Source organism: Octodon degus, unplaced genomic scaffold, assembly GCF_000260255.1.
Source record: "Octodon degus isolate 3935 unplaced genomic scaffold, OctDeg1.0 scaffold00104, whole genome shotgun sequence".
NCBI lineage: Eukaryota > Metazoa > Chordata > Mammalia > Rodentia > Octodontidae > Octodon > Octodon degus.
This window is the reverse complement of record NW_004524680.1, coordinates 9,505,230-9,528,015: the sequence shown is the minus strand read 5'-3', so window position 1 is coordinate 9,528,015 and position 22,786 is coordinate 9,505,230. Positions and strand designations below refer to the sequence as shown.

Below are 22,786 nucleotides of genomic sequence, written 5' to 3'. Positions count from 1 at the left end.
AAAAAAAAAGCTGACTCAAAAACAAGCCACCAAACAAGAAAGTTTCCTAAAATCATTTTATATCCCATGTGTTGAAGGTTGTCTACCACACAGAGCTTTGGTGGGCTGTGTGGGATGCTAGCCATCACACAGTAGGTGTGCACCAGGCATAGGTCTCACGCCCATGTTGGCCATCTCGTATTCACCCTAGAATTATCCCTAAAATTGATGTCTTACCAGAAGTTCCCTGAAAACCTCCAGTCTGTGTGCATTGATTTGCCTTCTCTACACTTTCCAAACTTGTGCCTCATCTCCCATGGTCAGTGTGATTTCCTCCAGATACCTCACTTCATTTTTCTTGGCCACACATCCAGTTTTTTTGTGGCTAAGAAGCTCTTGTTTTTATTTTTCTTGCAAAAAAGAAAATACTCCGTCAACAGCATTGGTGCTTTTTCGGCTGTCATAAACCTCTGGTATCACTTCTTGAAGGAAATAGGTCCTTGTAGGCAACCGTCCATGTTCCACAGTCAGAAAGTACAGACTTAAGAATTCTCCTGAACTGGGGCCAGTGAGATAGCTCAGCAGTCTACAATGCCTGCTTAGGTAAAATTAGGCAAAGCACAGGGACTGCGGTTCTGTGCCTGGCCAGCCCTGACCCCAGGGCAGGCTGAACTGACCACAAAAAAAAGAATTCCCTGAACATCCTCTAGTCAGGATCATACTACCTGAATAATAGAATTTTCCCCCTCACACTCTGCTTTTCTCTTCCCTATCAGATCTGTTACAGGAAATAGCTTTAATGACAAAAGAATCATGCATGATGTGCTCTTGATCAGCCTCTGGGCTCTGCTTAAGCTGGTCAACATGCACACTTGTTCATCTGCTGGGGCCCAGAGCAGCCTCAACCCTGGATTCTCCTCAGAACCTGCTGCACCTCAGTGAAATCTTTCCTAGCTCCCTCTGAGACAAGCAGGAAATCAAGTCCCATGTAGCAAGAAAACACAGTGAAGTATTATTTAACCATGAAAATGAAGGAAGTAAATATTATTTGCAACAGCATGGATGCTACTGGAGGGCTTCCTGTCATCTGAAATGGCTCAGAGGAGGAAAGGTGTGTGCTCTCACTCATGGATTGCTTCTAAACAGCTGAACTCTTGGGCAAGTAGCCTGGCGATAGTCAGGAGCTACGGGCAAGGGGAAGTTGAAAGAGACTGGTCAAAGCAGCAAGCTTTTAGCTCTGAGGAATTAAGGTACAGCAGAGCAGATTTCATTAATGACACTGTTGTATACTTGGAATTTAGTAAAAGTAGGTTTTTTAATAATGTCACCACATGTACTAAGAAAGTCGATAAATATGTAAGGCGGCGGAGGTGTTAATTACCCTGTCTGTAGTAATAATTTCACAATTCATATGTACATAGATCAAATCACCCCATTGTAGATCTTAAGTATATAGAAAATTATGCCTCAGTTATACCTCAATGAAAGTAGGAAAAAAACATCAAAATCATTATGTGTCACAGCACCACTCACAAGAAATGGGATTAAAAGCAGAATATTCACTATAATGGAGATAGTAAAATAAACTGTGTGAGTAAGTATAAAGCATCTAGCCTATCTCATACTTATCGAAGTACTGATATTTTTATTTATAATAAATAAAAATATAATAATTACTAAATTATGCCAGGAGAGTTAGCTAAAATTTTGACCATTCAAACTGCAAAGAAATAGAAGGCCTTTCTTATGACAAAACAAAAACATTGTCAAGGTGAGAGTGTCCACTACATTTCCTGCTGCTGAGTTGGAAAGTCACTTGGCCACTGACCTTAGTCAGTTCCCTTAATGAATCTGGTCTGGAAGGCATCCTCTCAGTCTTTAATACATTTTTGGTGCTAAAACATTGCTGTAATTCCCATTAGGTTTATTCCTCTGGTTCTCACTTAAAAAACTTCAAGGCAATGCTCTTTAGAATCAGCTCTTAATGAAGGTAGACATCCCAGAAAGGAGAGTTGCATCATGATAGTTCCTAAAACATTCTTTCTTGTTGTTGTTATACTTTGTGTATTATTTATTTTTTAAATAATTTTATTGAGAAACATATAGCAATGAGACAGTTTCAAAACCAATTAGTAGGACAGTTTCAATGATTAATACATTGCATATTGTTGTCTTAGTGGTTATTTATTGTACAAGATGCAGACATGATATACTCTCCACAAACACTATTAGAATAAATCTATTCTAATAGTGTTTAGAATACTTATTATTTATTATCTATATTTATTATCTATTATTTAGTCTCTAATAATAAGAGAAGCTCATTATTATTACCCTGCACCACAGGCAGTTGAGCTTAACCTCACTATCTGTCTGAATATCAAACATCTTAGACATAATGTTTATGGCAGCACAATTTGTGATAGCTAAGTCTTAGAAACAACCAAGATGCCCATCACCTGAGGAATGGATAAAAAAAGATGTGGTATTTTATACAATGGAGTATTACTCAGCTATAAAGAATGATAAACTCGAAGCCTTTATATTTAAGTGGATGCCACTTGAAGATATACTCATAAGTGAAATAAACCAGACCCACATATGTAAATATCATATAGTCTCCATAGTATAAGAACTCAAAAGAATAAATAAAAATAAAAAGGTATAACACAATTAAAAGGAAAGCGAGAACTTGAGGATTAGACAATGAAGAGAGGGCAAGGATAAAAGCTAGGAAACATGACAGAGGCAAAACCATACATTTATATGCACAAGATGGTTAAGACAACGATCCTGAGATCTTCAGCATGTTTTTGAAACTAGCAGTTAATTGGTAGGATTCTCACCCTGACTAACTATACATGCTAATACCTGTGAACTAAGCAACTGCACTGAAGATAGCAATGTGTAATACTAGGGTCATGCTTGGAATGCCTGTCATTCTGGTCTTCTAAAGATGTATTGCTTGTCATGACATACCAATTGCTGCCATACTGTCTCTCAAGTAAATGTTTTTTTTTTTAAAGATAATAAATGAAAATAAGAGACAAGAAAAAAAAATTCACAGGACTGTCCTGCTACAATCCTACCACATTCTTGACTGAACTCTCATATTCCACTCTTCCTGCTCTTACTCACCAGCAGAGAGCTCTCTGAAGGAATCACAGAGCTGAAGCAGGGAAGGGAGGGGAGAGAGAGGAGACCTGTGCTAGCATCCTGGCCTCTCCGTGTCTGTGCATGAGTAAGAACACGAACACCGTGTCTGCAATGATATGTGATGACAAGCAGTAAGGACCCCGGGGAATGTTTAGCTAAACTATTATGCAAAGGCTGTTTTTTGAAGGCCAGATACCTCTCAACTGTGAGAGCCGCAGACACTCCTGCTCTGGGCCAAACCTCAAGACAAAAGATCAAACAAATGCATAGCTTCCTAAGTAGGTTATTTTGACAAGAGGAATAAAGACTTTGTCTAAAACCAAAGGAGAAATTGACCTGGAGACTTTGATGATCTCCTAAGAAGAGAACAAGAAAAAACAGAGGGTGGGAATCATAGAACACAGGTAGCAATCACAGAACAAGCAAAGGCTGAACAGGGAACAGTGCAGCCCCAGTGAAGGGCAAGATCTGGGGATAGCTTGAAAAGTTTTATTTCAAAGACAAGGCTTAGGAATATGGTACTGAGTGCTTTGTACTCTTCATCAAAAGCCTCTTTATAACTTTTGGTGCTCTGAAGGGGTCTTTCCTCTTTGAGTCTCCCTCCCGTCCTTGTCCTTTTCCCTTCATCCTTTCACTGTTCCCCCTACTGTTTCCTTCCCTGCTTCTTCTTAGCCTTTGCCTTAAATATTCATGTGGCCTCTGATGGCCTAGGTGTCTTCAGAATTCTTGGACGCTCCATGGGCAGTCTTTGCTCACCCTCTCTCCGTGTGCTGCTAATGCCACATAAATTAACCTCCGCTCATACCTTCCCAGGAGTCAGCCCCAAGTTCTCCCGTGCTCAGCATTCTTTTTACAATTTATGGCACTCAGCTTATCTTTAGGCAGTGGAGCTCTTTCTTCTCCACACCCCCAGCTCAAATTGAAATGAAAGTCCAATCTGTAAAACATGTAAATATGACTAACAGATATGTTAGTTTATGTAGTTCAAATATGTGACATTTGCTAAGAAAAATCCAAGCAACTATGAAGCTATCTTGACATGAAGTTTTAAATCAAAAGAAACAACATTTTTTTATTTAGTGTAAAATACAACACATTTAACATTTAAAATTGTAAGTGTACTGTTTGATAAATATTTGTTTCACTTTTTCTCTAATTTTCAGTTGTTTTCAGTTTTTGCTTCATAACTATTTCCCTTAGTACTCCTTAAGATTTCTGAAATTAAGAAAGGGATCAAAGCTTTTCTTCTGGATGGTTAACAACCTAAGTTTGCAGACCAAAATTAGAGAAAAAGGAGGGATACAAGGAAAGCCAACATTTTGGCCCTAGCCTTCTAAGGTCAATTAAGACTCAGGACATATGAGAACTTGTACTGTAACGTCATGTACCTCAGTAGTGTCCCAGATTTTCTGATCAAGAAGATTATGGGGCCAAAGAGGAAAGTGATCGATGATATAGAGTGTGCCTAAGGAGAGTCACATGGGGAGAAGACACTCTCTCAGGCTTTCACAGAGAGCACATTGGCCAAGCAATGGCCGTGACTCATCTGCATGGCTGCACTGATAAAGGTTCTACAATCTGAGGTACAGGATCTCAGGACAAATCCTGAGGGCATTTCACTGACCTTCTCAGACCAAAAAGCTACAACTCTTGTTGCATAGGTCTTGCTTTACCTTGGTCTTGACCATCCAGTAGAAAAGTATGAAGTCGAAATATAAGAAATAAAGCCATGCTGTTAAGTTGAGCTGTGGGGGACTCAGGTCAATAATTTCTCACATTGCCAATTAAACAGAAGACCCAATGCTATTATGGGCTACTGGACTCTTTTAGAATACTTTGCTGAGTTTACACACCTATAATATTCAATAACAGAACTTAGAAAAAATGGGGTATACCGATGAATGTCCATTTTGTATCTGTGTATTCAAAGTGGTTGGGATAGATATATAGTTGCATTCTCTTAATGCATAGAATGATTTGTTCTAATGGTGTTTGTAAATAGGATCACAAGTCTGCATCTTGTACAGCAATTAACCACTAAGAAGAATATATGCAGTGTATTATTTGTTGAAACTGTACTTCCGATGTGATTTGAAACTGTCTCATTGCTTTTTATCAATAAAACTTTGGAAAAAAATAAATTAAAAAAAAAAGAAAGGGATCAACCTTTGTTTCTATGCTCCATCTCAAGTTCTGAGGGCTTCTATCTCCTCTTCTTTTGTTGCTGGGACAAAATACCCCACACTCAAAATTAGGGAAAGAAAGGTTTAGTTAGCTCACAGTTACTAGGGGTTTCAGTCCATACTCAGCTGGCTCCAAGGAAAAGCAGTACAAGGTAGAGAGCAACCATTCATGGCAGCAGCAAAGGGGACAATTGGGAGTGGTATGTTACCCTGCTTGTCTTTGCTTCTGATCTTTTGTTCTTGCTTTTGTTTGTCCTTTTCAAAATTAAATTAAATTAAAATAAAGATACAAAAAAATGGCTACCGAGAGCAAGTCTGTCTCCTTTAAATTGCATTCAGACTGTCCACCCCAGGCTGGGTGTGGCACTTGCATCCATAATCCCTGCAGCACCCACACCTATAATCCCAATGGATCATGAGTTATTCACAAACTTGAGAAGTCTACCCCATGACTGCATGAGGCTTTGGAGGGACAACTAGACACAAACCATAAAAGCTGCTCACCCCACCTTGTAAATAAGTCAAGTTAGAAGGACAAGGAACAGGGAGAAGAGCTGCGATCACATGTACCACAGGTCCCCCTCATTCTGTCTATGCTCAGGTCATCCACAACTCTGCTGAGCAGAGGACCTGGCTGGGCCTGTTGTCAGGGGCCAACGAGGGTGTACAGCACCCATGTACAGTGTAATGTGATCAGACATGTAAACCTGATAAATCCCTCCAAGGACAGAAAGAACATTGAGTCCTCCCTGGATCAGACAAGGGACAGTATGATTTGACTACAGTGATGGGAAAGAGGCAAATAAACAGCTGCCACTGTGAAAGGGACTTGTGTTACCTACTTGAGCCTTCAACAGGCTTTGTAAGGAAAGGGCTTCCTTGCTGTCATTTTTACATAAAGACACTAAAGAATTGTCATGGTCTGAAGTCTCACCATCTCAAAGAGGCAAAGCTGGAATTTGGGACCCAAATTCTACAAGTTATACCATGAAAAGAGGCCTCCTATACATAAACACTTACTAAAATAATGACACAAATGTCCCATTCACAGTGTTGTGTGAATAGCTTTATGGATTTAAGAAGTAAAGCTGGAATGACAAGCTGTAGGCAAAACCCTGGAGGCCATGGAGACCTTAAGCTCATTTTCCCACTCTTCTGTGCAAGGATGATTTCTATGAGGAGTGGGGGCATCGCAGAGGCCACTCAGGAGCCCGAGGCCCACAAACACTGTGGGCCTGAATCAGAAAGATACCCATGGCTGGGAATGGGAGGAGAGACACAAGGAGAAAGCCCAAGCAAGAGGATGCGAAATTGCATGCAATGTAAACAGGGTAGATAAGAGTCTCAGAAAATGTCCAGGCCAATTTTGCTGGACCAGTTGGGCAATGGGGCCATTCATTTACAGGTAGGATTCATTCCTTCATCCACCCATGCTTCAGGTCCTGTTCCTACATCAGGGTGATCCAAGGATTAAAGAAATCCTAAAGGTGTACTAACAGGATTTGAATTCTTTCTCCATGCCTTGACATCTTAAAGAGCTTGCTAAGCTCAAAACCTTTCTCTCTTGTCAATTTCCTCTCCTATAAATAGGAAACAATTTATAGGATATAACAAATAATCATTGCATACTTTCATGGATATTAAATATTAGAAATGATTCCTGCACATAGAACCACTCAATAATAATTGGTTGAAAAAATTATTACTAAATTTAAAAGAAAATATGAACAACAAACAAGTAATTATATGATACAGTTTATTGAAATAGTCTGGAAAATGTAAAATGGGAAACTATATGATAACAGGGGAAGAAGGAATCTTAAAAAAAAAAAAAAAACAGGGGAAAACAGCTTTTTGAGGAAGTGACATTTAAACTAAACCTGAATTAATTGAGGAAATACTAGAAAATATTGGAAGAAGAACCATAAAGTTAAGGGCAGAAAGGTCTACAAGGCAGCAGTTCTGACTAAATGAGTTAGCAATAAATTTGGTGTGATTGGCTGGCCAAACAGCTGGGTGGATTAAGGCACCTGCTTAGGCAGATGCAAGGGCCTGGGGTTCGATCCCCAGCCTGCTGTGCTGGCCCCACCCCCAGGGTGCACTGAGATGGTGGTTGAGACTGAGCATGGTGGCACATGCCTATAATCCCAGGGTCTGGGAGGCTGAGAAACAGGAAAGATCACTATGAGTCTGATCTGTATAGTGAGACCCTGTAGACCCTGCACTAAATACATTAAATAAACAAATAAGTAAATAAATAATAAAAATTTGGTGTGTTCAAGAAAGCCTGACTCCTAGGGAAGGGGATGGATGGAGAATCAGTAAGTGACACAGAGAAAGCCAGCCCCACCAATGAGTTTGGATTTTATTCTAAATTGTACAGCAATCAATAACCTATGGAGAAGAGCCCAGCTGATTGGGTTGGAATCCCAACTCCACCTTCTACAAAGTACGCATATCAATATCTTCACCTATAAAGAGAGAAACACAACAGCACCTGCTACATAAAGTTGTTTTTAGAATGACTAGTGTCTTAGTTACTCTTCTTTCGTTGCTGGGACAAATACCCAACACTCAAAATGAAGGAAGGAAAGGTATATTTAGCTCAGTTACTGGAGGTTTCAGTCCATACTCATCTGGGTCCAAGGCAGAGCAGCACAGAGCAGAAAGCAACCTTTCATGGCAGCGGCAAAGAGCAAGAGAGCAAGGGAGGGTAGCAGCAGCTCAAGCAGCTAGCTTCTCTTCCCACCTTACATTGTAATGCAAATTACCTGTCCCAGGGTAGGGGAAGTACTCACACCTATGGGTACTTCCCAGTACTTAGCCACCTATGGGTAATCCCAGCAGTACTAAAACCCATAATCCCAGCCTTGGATCACACATAATCCCAGTGGATCATGAGTTAACACAGACTCTCGAAGTCCTCACCCCATGACTGCATGAGGCTTTGGGGGGACAACTAGACATAAACCATAACAGCTAGGAACCAGTAGAGGAACATGCCACAAGATTAAGTTGCTGAGGGGTGTGGTGTCTCGTTTTGTGTTATTTCCATCTATTGTGTCTTACAATGACATTGATCTTTGAACAAGATACTTCTCAAAACCCATCTGTATGGTGATGGCATAAACAGGGCTTAGCACAGTACCTGGGGGATGAGAAAGTAAGAGTACAAGTAAACTCTGCATGAGAATTAGCTGCTGTCCTGTGTCATAATCCCAAGGGTGGGGGATAGAGGGGAATTTTAGTTTTTTGAGTAGCGATCTGATATCATCTCAATGGCCTAGGAAAGTATAGATCTCTGAGGAAGTCAGAGGCTGTCTACCCCTAGCACTGTTGAATTACAGTGAGCAGAAACTCAGCCACCTCTACAAGGTGGAGAGCTCGATGGATCAGGTAAATTTTTGAGCAGCTGACTTCTCAGGCTGGATGAAGGCATCCGGACCTCAAAGTTTCCCTGGGATACAAAGTATGCATGCTGGGTCAGGATAGTGCAGCCTTCAATCAAATCATTGTCTCACTAAGGCGTGTACAGTGTTCAAAAAAAAAGCAATATAAAACAAAAGTGCAGTGCTCTTACATTGAACATTCTAAGTACTAGGTTGACGTAGCCTTCTTTGCTTCTGTTTCTGACTAGCTAAGAAGACAAAGCGGGAAATGTCGTTTCTGTAACTATCCACGCACAATATGGATATGCAAAAGTAAGAGAGGAGTTTTCTGCTAATTTTCTTTCTGAGAAGCTTTAACCTAAAGTCATAACTCTTCTATTCTTTCATTTTTAATTTTTGGCTGCCATCACTTAAAAATGATGGGAGTGTATTTGCCAGACGTGCTGAAAGCCATTTTTGGGGAAATTCATCTCCTAATAGCAATCTTCAGGAGAATCCTGCTCTGATTTAAAATGTGTCTCATTGTTTAAGTCATGGGGCCCCTGTGGGAAAATGTAGATCCATTTGATTGCCTGAAGTAATATGCTCTTAATTTTTTATTAGGCACACATAAATAGAACACTGAATCAAAAGCACTCTACAAAACAAGAGTGCCTTTGATTCCTGACTTTTCAGGAAATAAAAATGCCTAGAAGTATAATGTAGCTGGCCCAGGTGTTGAGCCTTGAGGTTTATGTCCATAAAGACCAACTCATTCTAAACCTGTGCACAGGATTTCACTATCCGAAGACTCTATCACTCTGCAAACCCTGCTGGAATCCCACCCATGAGAGCCCTTCCCTGAGGCAGATAATGACATCCACAGTGAGGCAAGTCAGGCTGCACAGGACGGGAGACCAGATTGCAGCACACAGAGGACCCTCAAGAAACATGGAATAATCAAAATCCCGTTACTAAAATGTTTACCCCTGGAAAGTTCCCTCATTCCTGCCAATCCTGGCATCTGAAATCAAACTAAAAATAGCACTGACTGACAGCTTCTGTCACTGCTTCTATTAGTATTCCCAAACCTGGGACACGATACTCCTCACCCACAACTGAAAGGAGAGAGGTGTAACAAGGTTCATAATGTTAGAGACTCCAGCCCATGCTCAGCTGGCTCTAGAGCTGCAGCCTTACAGCAGAGGGGCCTAGAGCAGCAACGCAGCCAGGAAGTGGAGGAAAACACTAACAGAAGAGAGGGCTGGGGGCCACATGCAGTTCCCAAGGTCAAGCCTCTAAGATGCACTGAGACACACACAGAACTATGCTCCGCTAACCCACCAGACGGCTCATAAGCCAATCAAATTGACCTTATTAAGCTCAGCCACCAAACGTGCTGCATATTAAGCTTTTAATGCAACATTCACACAAGGACAGCGCCATTAATATTAATATTATTTTCAGTTCCACTTGACGGAGATGGAAGGAGAGATCCAAGGAGGCAAGGGAGGAGTCCAGGGCCCCCAGTTTCGGTGGGACCTACACAGCTTTGCCCCAGAGACTACTTGCTTTCCCCTCTGCACAAGGGTGGGTAGTGTGAACGGTGGCGCTGCCTCTCTGCACACAGCTCCAGAGGGCTCGCTGTTTCCCTCCCCTTAATTTCTAGATACCTTTGCTTGAAACTTAGCTGCAAGGAAGTACAAGTTCCAGTGCCATTGCCTAAGTGTGAGCCAGTCATCATGCGCTAAAGAACAGCACCTAGAAACTCCCTCTGCAGGGACATGGCCAGAGCACAGATGCCACCTTCATGGAGACCTGCTGGCGAATCTTCATTTCCCGAGCAAAGAGAGATTGGCATTAATGGCCCTAGACATCAAGAGCTGGGTGAGGCTCACAAAAGGTAGATTCAGGAAGAGAGCAACTTCTCCTGCCTGGGTCTCCCTGAACCCATGTGCCCAGGGTCCCCTTCTTGAGCCCTTCCACTCACAGTGCAACTGTCACTTTCCTCCCTACTACAGATCCTGATCTCTAAGAGTCCTCAGGCTGTGTTAGCATTGCGTGCCACACAGCTGACTTTTAGTGATGGGGATTTGATACCCAATGTTTGTTATGGTTTAGATCTGAGATGCTCCCCCAAAGCATACATAGTGAAAGTCTTCTCCCCAAGGTAGCAGCATTCAGAAACACAGGGGAGTGGATTATGAAGGCCCTGTCCTCATCAATAGATTAACGTGTTGGCGGATTCATGGTTCAGGATACCATGGAAAAGTCTTGGAATCTTGAGGAGGTGGGAACTGCTTGGAAGAAGTAGATCAATGGGTTATGACTTTCAAACATGAATTTCATCCCTGGAATTTTATCCTGTCTCTGTTTCCCAGACTCCAAGTGGTGAATCACTTTGCCCCACATCGCCCTCCATCCCCTGAAGTCCTGACCTAGCACAGGTCCAGAAGCAATGAAGCAAAGCAAGTACAGACCAAAACCTCTAAAATCATAAACCAAAAACAGAGGCAGAGATGAAAACCAGGGGACCCCGGGCACAAGGGCTCAGGGAGGCCCACGCAGGAAAAGCTGCTCTCTTCCTGAATCTGCCTAAATGTTCTTCTTTTCATTTATCCTGATATCCCTTAATTTATCCTGTATCATGGTGATCAAAATTTGCCTAACATAATATCTCAACAGGATCCACATGAAATGTGGGGTGGAATGAAAGACTGTCCCTGCCAGATGGGGCACAAATGTGTGATGCAGGTGTGATGTCATGGCCTGTCTGGGAACTGAAGAAGCTAAGCAAATGTGGACTCCCAGTGTAATAGGACTTTTGCTGTCTGCCTAGAGAGTCTCAGGCAATCCTCACAACAGCTTTAAAATCTTTCCCAACAGTGCTATCTCCTTCTATGGAAAGCTACACCAAAGCACCAAGACCACTGGCACAGTCTTCCTAGGCATTCGGGTGACTCTGGGCAAGCCCAGGCGAGCCCAGCTGAGCCCAGGTCTGGCTACTTCTCCTCTTGCTTCTTAACTGCTGAGCTGTATTGAAAGGTTTCTGGATGTGGATGGTAAAGCAGCAAATAAGGATGTGCTCCCAAAGAATTTATTATGGGTGTGCCTTTACTGAGACTCCAGGGGGGTTTGGGGAAGGAAGACAGTAAAGTAGAAGACAGGACGAGCACATCCCAGAAGCCCCAGCCATGGCAGTTCCAGCTAGCATCCTTGCCGCATCCCCTAAGGTGTGCAGCAAATCCACCTTTCCCAGTTCTGAGACAGCAGATCTGGGCTTCCTTGCCTTTGAGCTAGGCAGGACAGGTTCACTGCAAGAGCTGTGACTAGGAAGAGGGAGGGTGGAGATGAAACCCAGAGGCAAACTCAAACCTTGGTCAAAGCGCTTCCTGTAGCCTGTGCTGGTTCTTCAAAGGAAAGCTTGGCTCTTAAGGACTGAAGACACACTAGATAGGGGAGGCTTCAAGGGAGAGGGGCTTGTGGGAGGGTTCCAGGCTGCGTGTGTACAAGTTGTGTGAATGCGCAGGAATTAATTCTGGTGGAGCAGGAGATTGTCCTTGAACAGCTTGCACAAGGGTGGTGTTGGGAATGAAAAGAGGACAGCAGAAGCAGAGGCAGAGATGAAGACCAAGAGGTCACAGGAGATGGAAGAAAGCTTCATGACAGAGGGCCCTAAGGTCGGGCAGCTGTAAGATGCAGTTTCAAGGACAAAGCAGAGAACAACCCATTTGGCTTGAGTAAGCCAGAGAAAGAGCTGTGGTACTGTAAGCCGGAGCACCACTGTGTCTGGACTGCCTATAGTGACTGGTTGGAAGTGCTGCAGATAGAGGCCGCTCTGCCACCCTGAGCAGGCTCTCCCTTGCACCATGCAGGAATGCAAAGCCTGTGAGCTGGAGTGTTTTACCTGCTTAGCATTCTCCATGAAAACAGGCATATTTGATATTTAGGTGCACTTTAATGGACCCTGAAAAGAAATTACATTGATTCATTTAGAGAATAAATGTCTCTCCCCCGCCCTCTGCACGGCGAAGCTTTTAAGTGCTTTCACTTAATGGAAATGGAAATTACCTCTCAAAACATTACTAAAACTAATCATGGCAATTTTTATACATTTCCACAATTCACTGCACTATCTTTTCTCTTGCTTTGATGAACAAAGACTAGCAGATGCCTATTTCGTGCCTACCTATTTGCTACAGTCTCAATATACCTGGACAACCCCTCCTCCCTGCATCTGCTCTAATTGATCAGTCCCCAAGAGAAATGACTGAAAAGCAGAAATCACAAGATAGGAGGAGACTATAAAATCTGTTAAACACCTTTTGGTAGAGGAGGACAACCAAGGTTAAATATACTCCACATCTATCCACAGTCACAGACAAGCCCATTACTCTGAACATTGGTGTCAGAAAAAAGATAAAATAAAGCTTTGCAATAAATTAATCATATTTTAAAATTTCTTACAGCTGGGTGTTCTTCCTGGAGTACCTGAACAATCATATCTCAGTTAATAATTTTGCATTTCTGCATTTCTAAGGGCATAGGATATTTTCTTGCTTGAAAGCAGCAACAGAAAAACTTGTTGAATTCATAAATATTTATTTAGATCAGTAGGTTACACACTTGACAGACAGATGTAAGTTCAGTGTATATTTTAAAAGGAAAATACGGCGTCGCACTCTCGGCCCAGCTGATGCCGCCCCTCCTGCTCGCAAGTCCAGGCGCTATGGCCGATCCCCGTGTGAGGCAGATCAAGATCAAGACCAGCGTGGTGAAGTCAAAGAAAAAGTGATGTATGAAAAAGAAGCAAAACAACAAGAAGAAAAGATTGAAAAAATGAAAGCTGAAGATGGTGAAAATTATGCCATTAAAAAGCAGGCAGAGATCCTGCAAGAGTCCCGGATGATGATCCCAGATTGCCAGTGCAGGTTAGAGGCAGCATATACTGACCTTCAACAGATATTAATTCTAAGTCAGTTTGAGAAAGAGGAGTAAATACAGATAATGTGGGCAGCAGCTATAAGAACTTGGGGAAAGTGAAAAAGACTTAGAAGAAGCCGAGGAATATAAAGAAGCGCGTGTAGTTTTGGATTCAGTGATATTAGAAGCCTGAAATTTTTCTGTACAATGCTTTTGCAATAAGTCATGGGGTCCACTCTACAGTTCATTGTTTTTACCACTGCTGGGTACTTGAGTAGTATGAGAATGGGATTCTTTTTATGCATTTGCAAATATTTTTCTTTGCATAATTTAATGTGTCAAATAAATGAGTTCATCTAAAAAAAAAGGAAAATACATAATTTGAAAACAATTACGCACGTATGCAATGTGTGCAGAGTGTGTGTGTGTGTGTGTGTGTGTGTGTGCGCACACGTGTGAGTGTACACAGAGTAAGTAGAAATATAAGGCTCAGCAGCTGAAGGCCTTGCCTGGCACAGGAAGCCCTGATGTCCATGAGTGCAGTTTTCTCATAGATGAACGCAGGTCTTACCTCCTCCAGAACCTGCTCTCCTAATACCAGGGTGTTTCATCTGACAGCTTCCCAATGAAAAGCACAGCAACAGGAAGCTGTGTCACTGACTTTTATTTAATGATTCACAAGGCTCAGTGAATCATTCACTAATCACCTGTAAGTTCACTCTTCTGTCCCTGTGACCTTTGGATGCATGGTGGACTCTAGCTCCTGAGTCCTCCATGCCTCCAGATCCACAACAAAGGAGCTGCTTTTGCACTCAGCACTCAGGTCCCTGAGCACACCTGACTGTTTCTGTCACTGCCAATTCTTTTACTATATTTTCTCTAATGCTGAGGTTTTCACAGAATGCCAAGTAGAGGATCATTCCTAACCACAGAGAGTTAAAAATTCATTGGAAGTCTACTCTGTAATATTTAGCTAACTCAGATAATAACACATCATCAACTTTCCAGAGAAATCTTGCCAAACTACCTTTTACCAAATCTGAAAGAAGACACAAGGATATGCAGGTTATGCATAAGAGAGCTCTTACCGCTCTTCATGCATAGATGCTAATCATAAATAACTTGGAAAATTCAATGACATATTTCTTCTATTCAAAGAATCTGCATCTACATCATACAGATGACCGGAATATGTTTCCTGATAATGTAATTATTCAAGAACCTACTTAGTTGAAAAGAGAAGAAAAATAGAATTCTGTCCCTTAATTTATGAGATTTCCAAGCACACTGCATTTCTACCATGCTGGCTTTATGTCATCAGGATGCTTTGATTTCATCTGGCCATGCCCTTGAGAGAAAGTTGATCTTTGTACTGCAGGAGATGGCTCCAAATCCAACTACCCTCTGCTTCCTTTCTTAGGAAACCTGTTAGCAAATTCCCACCAGACCTCCTCTTATCTTGGAATTTCCCTCTGGTGATATGGATCATTCCTTTTCTGCTGCATGAACCATCCTTCGCTGTTTTATCTCTAGGGTTGGATTTTCTTCTTTCTGAGTCTCCTTGGGGAGCCCCTTTCTTCCATGAAGTTGCCAGGCTCTGAGCTTGTACAGTCCATGATGAATGGACCACTCAGTGGGCCATCACAATGGTCCACTGGACGTCATCACAATCTTTCTCTTCTTTACTCATCTGACCACTTCTTTGTCTCCCACCATGACTGTAAGCCCTCTAGGACAGTAAGGCAGTTTCCTACAACCAGGTCTGGTACCAGGGCCAGCAGAGGGAAGAGTACTATCAAACAATCACTCTGAGCCATCATAGCAATGCTTAGTCTAGGAGGGGTGGCTCTAAGCTATCTATGTGGGAGCAATGATTTTATCATTTTACTTGCATAATTTATTGAGCCACAAACCTATGAGATAAGGGCCACCAACCATCTCCATCTTATACACTGGCACCTGAGTTAATGCCGCCCATAGAGTGCTCGATAGAAGCCTGCCTATGGCCCCTATCAGGTCAGCTGCATCTGATCCATCCCTGCACTGAGCTAATGCCTTGTCCCAGCCTCCTCCTGCAAACCCCATGATCACATAAGGGTAGGGCTGTCAGACTTGGTTCCAGATGCCATTCTGAAGCATTTACATTTACAATCTATAAAATAGAAAATGTCTTTTCATTTAAAACCTCTAACGCAAAAACTCTATGAGGGATGGGCTTTATGCTCGTATTTCAGGTGAAAAAAATACAGCTCAAGATGCTGATAACAGACCTGAGGTTGCCCAACTAGTCCATAAGTGCCAGGAACCAATAACATCCTCTTGTGGATGCCATGGGCCTTCTGGTGGAAGTTGTGGTGGTACTGAGGTACAACTCAGGTAACTAAGAGTCCAGCAAAAGAAGAGAAGTGCTGGAATGTTGAGTTACTATGAATCTGTACTATAAGGCAATGGGAGGATACTTTTGCTCCCCCTTAGATATCTTGCTTGTTTTTATACAGAAGTGGAATAAAAGGAAAAACATTTTGGAAACAAGGGACTTGAATATTACTTGACATTCACTCTGCTCAGAACCAGAAACAGTTGGTCAATAGCATTACTGCCTTTCTTAGCATGGAATTGAATTAGTCGTCCAAGCCTAGTCCTGTGACTTGCCTGATGATTTTCCCTCATTAAGGAGATGAACTCATGTATGAAGCACGCATACAACATGAAGCCAAACAGGCCACATTTATACTCTTTACTTGTGAGTACCCAATGATTTCTTTCATCTTAATATCTCTCAGCACCAAATAAATTCTATGAATTATAGGTCTAATCAGAAATTGAATTCTGTAGTGTTCCCGATTATTTTATCTTTTATTTTATTTTTAGATTTTTAGTGATTTTCTATATTAAAATTATTCTTTCCATGAGGAAAAGGGAAAGATAGATTAGAGGGCTGAATATTCAAACACTTAAGATGATACTTTTTCCTAATACAAATAGAATGTGGAATGATGTCCTTCCTAATAGAAAGGCAGGAAAAGGGCAAAGATCCCCAGACATTAGGAGGAAAACCAAAGAAAGCTAGGCTCTTGTTATTCTCAGCAAGACAAGAATTAGCTGAAGCGTTTCTCCCATTCTTCAGTTAACATCAGTATCAAATGCAGCCTTACAGTTGACCCTGGTGGGACATTTTCCTTGCTAGAAAACCTTATGGCTTATGAATTTAAAGTGTAATAGATTTTGCATGCAACTCTGACTTTTTTCCTCCTTACTTTCTGTATACCAAACCTAAGTATTTCCCATTCTTTTTAAGAAGAACTGGTAGTCTTCACAAGTACACCAAATTTATCAATGTAATCGTCTTGTGTTTCCACTAAGTAACCTGAGACCTATCTTTGTATCTTCTGCAATAAGTTCTATATTTCTGACTTCACTCTACTGCAGAGAGCCTGCTGAGAGGCCTGGACACTCAACACTCCAGTCCCTTGAGGATGGAACTTGGAATGTCTTTTGCAGTCCTTTTCCCCTGGTTAAGTACATGGTTCTTAGAACCCTATTATGCATGGAGGATGTCACCACAAGTGCCCATCTTCTGAGTCCTCTGACCATACCTGATTATCTGGAGATATCTAATGACAGGGTTCTTCATATCTATATATTAGATGCCATTTTCCACCCATTTCATCCCTGACCTGACTTTAATCCAACCCCACAGCTAATTTGACCCACAGTGGTAGTAGTGAAGTACTACCACTCCTGGGACACTGTGGTTTTCTTCAATCCAATGCCCTTTGCATCAATAATTGCATGAGGCCACTTTCAACAGCAGATCTATATTTCCCAAAGGCTTGCATCTACCCCTCAGCATTGATTTTCAAGAGTGTACCTTGCACTCTTGCTGTGTCTTGGCACACAATGATAAATGAAGGTTTACCAGCGGGACAAGAGCCCATTGCATTGTTCTACTCACCTGTCTGCCCAACGATGGAAGCACTCACTCTATGTGGGATTCTTGAGGATATCTTTAAGGTCACTCGGATCTGGTAATACCTAAGAAGAGAGCAGAAGACAGGTGGCTGAAGATCTGATTTGTCTGTGCTGATTTCTAAAAATATCTACACTTAATCTGGAAAGCTGTAGGAAACCAGGAATTTTCTAGGCAGCATACAGAAAAGCATGCATGAAGTTTCTCTGGCAGAATAGAAAAAGGAATTTTATCAGCAGAGTTGGAAGAGGAAAAGGATGGGCTATTGTTGGAAGCAGGAAGTTCATTTGAAAGCATGCAAGACTGAACCAGGATGAAGGCAGTGAGCATAAGGTAGCAATATATGGGACACAGTCACATTAAGATATGACTTTACTTTAGTGAGGGAATTTTAGTTTTACAGGAAAATAGATTTTCATAACCCAATGATGTAAAATACATATATATATATATATATATATATATATATATATATACTGAGCAATACATACTGCAATACACACACACCCTTCTTTAAATATATAGCAACTGAATATCTCTGTATTATCAATTATTTTTCATAGTGTATTTATCTTTCCTTACTTTCTTTAAAAACTTGTATTAGTACCTCTTCCAAAATTCCATCATTTGAAGATGAAGACATGGCATTGGCCCACATGCAGTCAGAGAATCCTCAAGTGTCCTCTGCTGCCACAACTGCAAACATAGCTTCTGAAGTTCTGTGCTTTTCAACTAATGGCCTTTCTACCTGCAAGCTTTTGGGGACATTTCTAATGGCATATGTGTTCTCCTTTTCCACTGATTTGAAATCTATTATGAAATGGATGTGAGTGAAGTAAAGTAGAAAAAGAGTGGATGCCCAAATCTTCCTGCCCCATGGCCCATTGAGCTGGAGCAGGGTCCCTCCCCGCCCCGGCTCAGTGCCGCGGTGAACCGTAGAGCACTTCCGCTGGCACTCTTGTGCTGTTTGGATGTCCTTGTGACGGAGAGAATAATGTCAGCAAAGCGCTATCGACCTGGATTCACTGCTGTACATTTTGTGAAACTTTGACTCTCATACCTTTTTTTCTAAACAGTTTTTATGTTTGTAAACTGAGAATTTTAAAGAACATTTGCTGACCTACCACGAAGTATGATGGTTTTCCCTAACCATCCCTCCAAGCATAAGGAAACAACCAAAATCTAGCAAAAATTGATATACAAAACAAACCAAATGAGATTTTTAAAGATGGAGAATAAAGATAGGCTGAGGCCCCTAGAACATAAGAAAGCCACTGTGGCCAGTCCTCTGATTTTTCTTCTTGTCTCATGTGACCAAAGCTGGATACTTAAGTAGTTAAAAAGCAAACATTAAAAGCCATAACAAAACAAATCCTAAACAAAAACCCTAAACCCCCAAAATCAAGAAGAAGGCAGCCTATCAAGACAGAAAACTGGTAGACTATAAGTAACTACCTCTGTCAAGCAACACAGAAAACTTTTACCCCTTCTCTACCCTTTAACCAAGGCCAACTGGAAAGTCTAGAGATCCACTAATACTAAGCAATAGAGATCTGCCTTCGTCCCACCCAGCTTTCCCAGATCTCCAGTAGGAGCAAGGCTTTGAGCCCACAGAGAAAGTAGTAAGAACTCCACCTACTCTTGTAGAAGAGCTATCATATGCCAAATATAGATATCTACATTTTACCCATCACTAACAATGGCATAAAGATGTGCATGTGATATTTGTAAAAAACAAACAAAACAAAACAAAACAAAAGAAATTCTTTTTTTATGAGCAGAATATACTTATTGAGAGAAAGAAAAGCTCCTGTCCAAGAGAGGGACAGGAGGGGAGCCCAAGTGGGTAGTTCACCCAAAACAAAAAAATTCAATGAAACAAAAAAATCCTATGTTCAACTAAAGTTTTGAAGAAATTAGACATATGTAAGCATACATAAACAAAATCAAATATCAAAAAAATTAATTTCAATTTTAATGTCACACTATATTCACAAACTACATCAAAAGACCAGTGAAAAGTATAAAACAATATGTTTAGAAAAAGTAGAAAACTTCAAAAAATATTTTATTTTTATATTTTATTCATTTTAATAAGAAAAAGAAGATAAAACAGCAATGAAACCATTTCAAAATAGGTTAGTAGGACAGTTATAATAATTAATGCATTGCATATTATTGTCTTCACAGTAGTTATTCTGAGGAAAGATGTAGACATGACATCTTGTCTAGCCAATATTAGTACAAACCTTTCTTCTCAATGAACTAAGAGAAAGTAATTGTGTATCTATCCTAACTATCTTGTGTACACATACATACATTTTTTCACAACAAAACGATATTTTATTTACACTTTCGCAAACTTAGTAACACATGACACAAGGTTTCCTAGTGACTAATATCTGACTTTAACCAGACCAGAATGTTTATCTCAGGACTGAGGTAGCTTGTTTGCTTTAGGCACTGAGATCTAGTCCTGCCTACACACATTTGATTGACTTCCTAGCTTCCATGGCTCCTAACATATCCACCATTTTTGTATTGTTTTGTCAGAGATGTATGTTCCATTTCAGTTAGAGAAGGAAATGCACAGCTAAACAGTGCAGAGGAACCCAGGTTCTTGGCCCACTGTTCTACGTTTAGAGACAGGCAGCCAGTGTAGGAAACAGCAGGGCATGGTAACCAGCCCATCTGGAGGAACCCAGGGTAAATTCATACTCAAATGCAGAAAAATTTGTATGCAAATACCTAAATTATGAGTGGTTCTGTAATAAGACTCTGTTCCTATATATAAAATCAAGAATTTGGTCTTACTACAAAATCAATAGTTACCACAGTTTGTCAATTTCTAAATAGTGCTTGATGCTGTCATTGTTTCTAACTGTGCTGCTGTATCTAGGGTCATATCTGTTTTAATCAGCTATTCTCCCTTGTGTAACAATAGTGGGACGATCTGGGGCAATAAACCCAACATAGCTCTACAACAAAAGATTGGAGACATAGTCAAACAGAAAGCAACCTACTCTCAATTAATTGGGAAGATACAATCTTGGGACAAACACAAACCAAGAATCTCGTACGCTCGGAGGCCTGCCCATTAGCTCAGGTGTTTAAGTGTCTGCTGAAACAAAGCAGTCAGGCTGAGGATACTGAGGTTCGAGCCCCTCATCCTCAAGTAAAACCAGACCTGCCCTGAAGGCATCCTGAGTGCACGCCCCCCCCCAAAAAAAAGAATCTCCTACACTGAAAAGATGCAACTCAAGTACAGACTTTTACTAGAGTGGCCTTAATACTAGTGAGATGGCTACATACTACCAAAACTCACAGTGGTCATCAGAAAAAAAATTTTTAAGTTTCTAAAATAGAAAATGTTAAAGGAGAAAAATGCAATCTCAGACCTCCAGTCCACCCAGCACAAGTCCAAAAGACACTGACATTGAAGAAATTGGAAGTGACACACGTGAAATTTCTGAAACCATTTCAACAGAAGTAATGAAATAACTCCATCAGGTTATAGAAGAAATCAGATCAGAAATAATCTTTCAGATAAAAAAGAAATGATGAACCTGAGGAAAGAATTGCTGAACATAGCTAAAGAAGAAGTAGATAAAAAATTGGAGAATAGCAAAATTTCTTACTGTGACCATATTTACTCTTATAGAATGGAAAATACAGGAAAATGGAAAGATTCCTAGAAACATGTGACTTACCAAGATGAATCAAGAAGATAGAAAAATTATGACTAGCCCAATATCAAAATATGAAATTGAAAATATAATTAAAAATTATGAACAAAGAAAAGTCTAGAGCCTGGTGTATTCACCACTGAATACTCCAAGCAATTAAGAGATTTGATGCCAACATTCCTCAGTTCTTTTAATGGACTTGAAAGTGAAGTAGTTCTCCCTAACTCATTTCTGGAGGAAAGTATTACCCTGATACCAAAACTAAAGAAAGACACAAACAAACAGCAGAACTGTAGGCAAATCTCCCTAATGATCATAGATACAAAAACCATTAATGAAATACTAGCAAAGAGAATGCAAGAAATCATCAAGAAGATTATACGTCACCATCATGACCAAAGAGGAATTCATCCCAGGAATGCAGGCATGGTTCAATACATGCAAATCCATAAATATAATACCCTATATCAACAGAGCCAAAGACAAAAACAGCTACTGAAAAAGGGAAATAGTTTGTTCAATAGGAAGAAAAAACTGGGATGAGAAAGAAGACAAAGACAAAGAAGGGGAAAAGATATATTTATAGTTCATAGATATCAGCTATTTGTAGTGAAAAGATATATAGACAAACTAATTCTAGTTTGTCTTTAGGAATCTCCACACTGATTTCTACAGCGGTTTCAGTCTATACTCCCACTAACAGTGGCGGAGGCTTCCTTTCCTACCCTGCCCCCCACCCCATAGCCACACCAGCATTTATTATTAGTTGATTTCTTGAGGAAAGTCATTGTTTCTGGGGTGAGGTAGAATCTCAGTATTGTATTAATTTGCATTTATTGAATGACAGTGATGTTGAACAGATTCTATTCATTTATTTGCCATTTGTATTTCTTCATCTGGGAAGTATCTATTCATCTCAGATGCCATTTTTGCTTGGGTTCTTATAATATGGGGGATTTATTTTTGTCAAGTCTTTATGGGTTCTAGGTAGAAGTCTTTTTCTGATAATTGGATATTTTTCCCCAGAAGAGAGAAAGATGTGTTATTTTTTTCAAGGTTTTTTTTTTTTTGATTTATTTCATTGTGCAAAATCTTTGTAATAAAATGAGATCCCAGTTGTTGATTCTTTAAAGTATTTTCCAGGCAGTTTGGTTTTGTTCATGAAGTCTATGTACCCATATGTATTCAAGATTTCTATCTTTATCTTCCAGTAGATTTAGTGTTCCTGTTTTAATACTTAAATCTTTGATTCATTTTGACTTTAGTTTAGTGCATGATGATATATAAACACAGGTCTAATTTTAGCCATCATGTGGAAAGCCAGTTTTTCTGACACCATTTATTTATTTTTTATTAATTTTATTGAGAAAGAAATAGCAACGTGATAGTTTCAAAACAGGTTAGAAGGACAGTTACAATAATTAATACATTGCATATTATTGTCTTCGTAGTAGTTATTCATAGTACACAATGCAGACAGGATATCTTGTCTGAACACTATTAGTTCCAAGCTTTCTTCTC

The 22,786-nt window shown here is 40.5% G+C and overlaps 1 protein-coding gene and 1 pseudogene across 1 annotated transcript in view; one reads left to right on the top strand and one right to left on the bottom strand.

Annotated features, from left to right (window-relative positions):
* Fam135b (family with sequence similarity 135 member B) overlaps positions 1-22,786 on the bottom strand; it is a 266,786-nt gene that overhangs the window by 133,872 nt on the left and 110,128 nt on the right. Inside the window, exon 3 of the mRNA XM_023723955.1 lies at positions 17,565-17,644. Coding sequence (XP_023579723.1) covers positions 17,565-17,644 — 80 coding nt within the window. The remainder of the gene's footprint in view (positions 1-17,564; positions 17,645-22,786) is intronic.
* Positions 13,367-13,802, top strand: LOC101567519 (annotated as a pseudogene).